Source organism: Brassica oleracea, chromosome C5 (genome assembly GCF_000695525.1).
Source record: "Brassica oleracea var. oleracea cultivar TO1000 chromosome C5, BOL, whole genome shotgun sequence".
In the NCBI taxonomy this organism is placed as follows: domain Eukaryota; kingdom Viridiplantae; phylum Streptophyta; class Magnoliopsida; order Brassicales; family Brassicaceae; genus Brassica; species Brassica oleracea.
In genome coordinates this window covers 8593756-8599755 of record NC_027752.1, presented here as the reverse complement: position 1 = coordinate 8599755, position 6000 = coordinate 8593756, and the positions used below count along the sequence as shown (strand labels likewise).

Genomic DNA, 6000 nt, shown 5'->3' with positions numbered 1-6000 from the left:
AGAACCCACACATCAGAAGAGTGTGTGTGTCCGTGCACAACAAGAGCGATGTTGCGTCAGACTTGGTTTCATCCTTGGCTACTGCAACAGACCCAAATTGATGCTTCTTCATCTTGGGACAGTCTGACTTCCAATGTCCCTTCTCTTTGCAATAGTTGCAAATATCAGATGCTTTAGGACCTCTTGGAAACGACTTCCTATCTTTCGAAAATAAAATTGAACGTCACTGATAGTCAACAGTACCTATATATAATCAATCTTTATAATTTGAACATTCGAATGTCTTTGACAAACACTAGTGTTTCAGAGGCATTCTCACGTTGCAAACTTATGTTTGCATATTTGTCAAGGTCACATAGATAGCATCATCATCTCTAGCAAAGTACTTTCCATAGAAACACAGACCCGAACAAAATCCTTTGCTGTGAAATCGCATATATTCCTTTTGATGGGTTATTTTTCTTTACCTAAACAATAAAAAAAGTTCCATTAACTTAAAGATGATTTAGTCACGACTGTTGGAATCATTTTAAAAGAAGATATTCAATCTGAAAACATTATTGTTATATATTTTTGTTGTAACAATTGTGAGAAGAAACAGATGCGGAAACAGATGAATAAAAGCGATGTAACAACGACACATAGATTTAACGTGGTTCACCAACTTGGCTACGTCCACGGGCAAAGAGAGATCTTATTATTGGAGGCGATATTGAGTTTACAGAGTGCAAGTTCAGGGTTATTTCGAATACAAGATATATATAGTAACATCTCGCATCTAAAACCCTAGACTAAACGGACTCATGGGCTTAAGCCCACGATCAGATGCAACATCCATAATAACTTGATGCAACGCTCTTGATGCAACTGAGTCGGGTATGATTTACGTGATGTAACATTCATCGCTTAGATGTAACATCCAGATTCAAGGCATATCAACACTCTTTAATCACCAACCTAATTAAACAATCTCCTGCATCTATTATCACTTCCACCAATCAAAGTAGATCTCTTTGTGATTCACTGCTCCTGTCTGGTGCGGTGGTGCCTACCAAAAGGCTAAAAGTGAGATTCTCAAAACAAAAATACAGGTTGCTTAGCGAGAAAAGGAGAAAAATAATAATATACAAAGATAAACGTTTACCCAACCGTTCGGGAGAAGGAGATTAATGGTTCACCGTGTTGTATAGAAGAGAACTTAGAGGCGGAGTTGCCAACCCTAACATCATCTACTCACGAGGCGGAGATTAGTGAAAGATTGGACAAAACCTAACCTAACGTCGAAAATTATGTCTCTAGATATTAAAAAAAAAAAATTGTATGCTTAATAGGCTGGGCTGTAGTTTAGGCCCAAATATGCCCTTTTTGTTGTGCTTCCACTAACTGACGTCTTCTCATTTCTTTCAGGCCCAACACACAGTATGGAATGGGTCAAACTGCCAAGCAGAGCTTTGCTGCTAAAGGCAACGTTCTAAGACAAAATAATTCAGCCTAAGGTGGATCTCAAAGATTATCAAGAGGCATAAGAGCTATAGAGAGAAATGATTTAGATAGTAAGCTTTGTCCACAATTATGTTCAAGCATTACTGATATTGGTTAAGCCTTTATATGGATCTCTCTATCTCCCTGTTACCAGAGCTGCAGAGAGCAGATGATACTGCAACCATAGAAAGCCAACCTCTAAGGCAAAGACTTAAGGTTCGGGGGATCTCAACATCATGGCAGGCACCAACCAACTTCACATCTTATGTTAGTGCTTTCTCTGGTGAGCTAAATGGTAGCACAGGCTAAAACATATTGAAATAAGAAAATGTGTATAAGCCTCTCTTGTTGTTGTAACTCTATTACTCAATTTTCATTTAAGCAATATAAAAGGCATTTTTGGATACATCATATATGTTGTCTCAGATCTTCAAATGTTACTCAATGCTAATTTATAATAAATCAGTACTAGTGGCTATGATAAATCTGTCAAACCCAAAATTATTGAACAGAACCAGAAGTGCTTCTTACAAGATCTTTCACATCAGTCAACTCTTTCATCACATCTCTCATTGACGGTCTGTTCTCTGGCCTTTTGTCTGTACACACAAGCGCCAAGTCTGTAACCAGAATTGCCTGTTCTCTAAGCTTTGTATCCAGAAGCTCATCCACAAGCTTTGGATCAACGATTTGACTAACAGTATAATCATCGTCATCCTCGTAGCTGCTTAACACAGACTTGACCCAGCTCACAATATCAGTCTCCTCAGGGAAAGATCGGTCGACTGCTCTCTTTCCCGTTATCAGCTCGAGCAAAACAACTCCATAACTATAAACATCTGATTCCTTGCATCTCACTGTCTTGTACGCATTTTCTGTTTTGATAGCAACAATAAATTAAAACCAACAGTAAAACAAAATGTTAAATAACGTTATGCTGAGAAGTTAAATGTACCTGGTGCAATGTAACCAGTGGTGCCTGTGATGGTGGCTGTTGAAATAGTAGAGTCATCTAGAATCCTAGCCAATCCGAAATCTCCAATGTGCGGCTCCATCTCCGAGTCCATGAGTATGTTCTCTGGTTTGATGTCACGGTGGATGATTGGTGGATGACAGTCATGGTGTAGATACTGTAGCCCGTGTGCAATCCCAAGAGCTATGTTAAACCTTGTAGACCAGTCAAGACCTGTTTCTCCTTGATTACTTCTGTGCAGAACATCGTATAGGCTTCCATTGGGCATGTACTTGTACAGCATCAGGCCATTTTCTTTCCTGATCCAAAACCTTTCCAACCGAACGAGATTTCTATGCCTAACTTGCCCGATCGTCTCGATCTCCCTCTTCATATTCTGGTTTGCATGTACGTGTTCCGCGAAGATGAGTTTCTTCACGGCGTATTCTTCGCCTGGGGCTAATGAGGCTTTGTAAACAACTCCATGAGCTCCTCTTCCAATGATGTACTTGTCGTCTAGATTGTCAGTGGCTGTGAGAACTTTGTTAAGCAGTAAGGAAAGGCCTTCTTCTTCATCGACGAGGACAGGAGCATCTTCTGTCTTGACTCCTCGTTTGCAGAAGAGAAAAACAAAAGCTAAAGCAAAAAGCAAAGCCAATGCAGATAGAAAGGAACCAACCGCTATAAGGGCAATCATCCAGGTGCTAAGTTTGGCTTGACCTTTGCAAGTTTTAAACTCTTTCCGGATCACAGCACTTACTGAGTGAGAAGGTTGAATGCAGAGGCTTGGGTTTCCAGTAAATACTGATGAACTATTTATCAGCATTTCCGGTATAGGACCAGTGAGCTGATTATTCGAGACGTCAAGCTGAAAGAAACTACGACTTTGAAGAACGGATAAGTTCCCTGTCAACTTATTGTTGGATATGTTGAGCCTTACGAGAACGACAAGACCTCCCAGAAAGGATTGAATCTCACCGGTGAATCTGTTTCCACTGAGGTCTAAGCTGTTCAGGTGCTTTAACAAGCCAAGAGAGGAAGGAATCTTACCTTCAAAAGCGTTTCTAGCTACCTGGAGATCTATTAGGCGGCCAAACTCTGCCAAGAGCGGTGGAATGGCTCCTGAAAACCGATTATTGCTGAGAACCAAAGTAGTCAAGCTTTTCCAGCTGCTGAAAGTCGATGGAACAGAACCGTTCAATGAGTTGGACCCGACATCAAACTCCAGCATTTTCACACAGCCTGATAGCTGAGATGGCAGAGGACCTTCTAGGTGATTATGTGACAGATATAACCGTTGGAGGTTTTGTAGATTTCCCAGTTCTGGAGGTATCAGACCGGTGAGTTTGTTCTGAGAAAGGATGATTGTCTGGAGATTTTTACAGCTTCCCAAGCTGTGAGGGATGGATCCTTCAATGTTGTTGCCTTTGATTTCCACAAACTCAAGACTATGTGTGTCAGGAAACTCAGGAAGAACACCAGAAAGCTTGTTTCCTCCAAGCCAGATTCTCTCGAGGGTCTTACACTGACCCACAGACGGTGGAATGCTACCATGAAGCTGATTAGAATTCAAGTTAAAAACCCTTAACTTCTGTCCATGGCAGAGATTGGGAGGTATCTCCCCTGTAAAACTGTTACCAATAAGATCCACCTCCTCCAAGCTTCTGTTCACACCTAAACTCATCGGTATCCCTCCATGAAAGCTGTTGTTAAACATCAAAAGCTTCTTAAGATTCTTCAGCTCAGTAACTTCAGCTGGTAGTTCTCCGGTGAGAGTGTTGTTGTGAACGACCATCTGTGTCAGACTCTGAATCTTCCATACGCTGATAGGAATCTCCCCAGACAGCTTATTCTCGAAAAGCTCCAGGCTTTGTAGCTTCTTTAGGTTACCCAATGCAGCGGGTATCTCGCCTTGGAGCTGGTTGCCATTCAGCTTCAAAGTATGTAAGCTGCTGCAGCTCCCAAGCTCATGAGGGATATTCCCAGAGAGACGATTGTCGCCGAGGTTAATAAGCGTAACCTTTCTTAACATACCCAATGATGATGGAATATTACCAGTCAAGTTGCATTTGATGATGAGTAAAGAGTCAAGGTTACTGCAGTTGCCAAGTTCAGGAGGAACACCACCTTCGAAATCATTGTATGACAGTTCCAAAGTCACCAACTTCTTGCAGTTGCTTGAACCGAAACGAATCCTCCCTCCAAGGCTGTTGTTGCTGACAAACACTTCGCTGAGATTCTTGAGCAGGTTGAGACTCTCCGGTAACGAACCATTAAGCTTGTTCTTGTGCAAGTACAGATACTCCAGCTTACTGCAGTTCCCAATGGACTCAGGGATGGGACCAGACAACTCATTATAAGACAAGGTCAGATCTGAAAGCTCTTTCAACCCACCAACACTTGCAGGAATCAGACCGGTAAGATTGTTGCGGTCAAGATTCAGCACTTGTAACAAGGGAAGCTGGAACAAGGACTCAGGCAACTCGCCACTGAAGAAGTTTGAAGTGAGATACAGATAAGTCAAATTCTTCAAGCTGCCAAAAGTAACTGGAATCTCTCCGGAAAACCCATTTTCAGACAAATCCAAGTACTGAAGTGAAGTACAGTTTCGTAAACTGGAAGGCAACCGACCAGAGAAACTATTGTTACTCAGATCCAGAGTGATCAAGCTCTTAAGCTCCCCTATTTCAGAGCCTAATTGGCCCGAAACCTCAGACCCACTCAGATTAAGAGTCTTGACGTTACCTGAATCATCATCACAGATGACACCAAACCAGTTATTACACGGAGTGGCTTCAGATGTGTTCTTCTTCCACGTGGAATTGACTTCAGGTGGTACTTTGTCGAAGTGGTTGAGAAGCGAAAGTAAAGCCAAACCATCCGAGTTTAGACATGAGACAGAACCTATACGGAAAGAGACAAAGAGACAGCAAAGCAGAGTAATTCCAAGTAACCCAAGATTCATCATCTGTGTTGAAATCTCTCAATAGACGAATCAAGACTGAAAATTTGAAACTCTCAGACCCAGAATGAGAAAGAGGATAAAAGGTGAGAACTTGATTACTCTGACACCTCACCAACACTAAACCCACAAAGATCAAGAGAATATAAAAGGTGAGAACTTGATTTTGAAGGGGACTGAATAAGAACGTTTGATCGGAAGCTATGGCAATGGCATTATTTAAGAGACTAGGAGTTTTGTAAAAGCGCGCTTTTTTAACATGAATGTCAGAGATTGTGAACTTAACTTTGCGAATTCGCGACTTCAACGCTGTTTCGTCACCCTCTCCACTCGGAGACTTGTCATCTTCCTTCTTCCTTTTTTTCTGGAAATTAGTTTTATTTTGTATTTCCCACGTTTTTGTTTTCTTAATTTTATTTCAGAATGGCTCTTCTTTGGCCATGATATTAATTCTCTTTTGACATTTCGTCCTATACGGTTACTTTAATTGGTTAGGTTTCAATCTTCCGGTTGACAAAAGAAGAACTATATGATAATCTAGGTACATATTGTATATGTCTTCTACATCTAAAATTTTAATTTACTAATTTACTAATAAATTGTT

General features: G+C 41.0%; 1 protein-coding gene across 1 annotated transcript; it reads right to left on the bottom strand.

Moving 5' to 3' along the window:
• Positions 1 to 1828: 1828 nt before the first annotated feature.
• LOC106343716 (leucine-rich repeat receptor-like protein kinase PEPR2) lies at positions 1829 to 5755 on the bottom strand. The gene is made up of 2 exons (XM_013783007.1): positions 2438 to 5755; positions 1829 to 2357 (listed from the first exon to the last, which is right to left on the bottom strand). The coding sequence occupies exons 1-2, from the start codon at positions 5400 to 5402 to the stop codon at positions 1984 to 1986; spliced, it is 3339 nt and encodes a 1112-aa protein (XP_013638461.1). The 5' UTR covers positions 5403 to 5755; the 3' UTR covers positions 1829 to 1983.
• Positions 5756 to 6000: the final 245 nt, after the last annotated feature.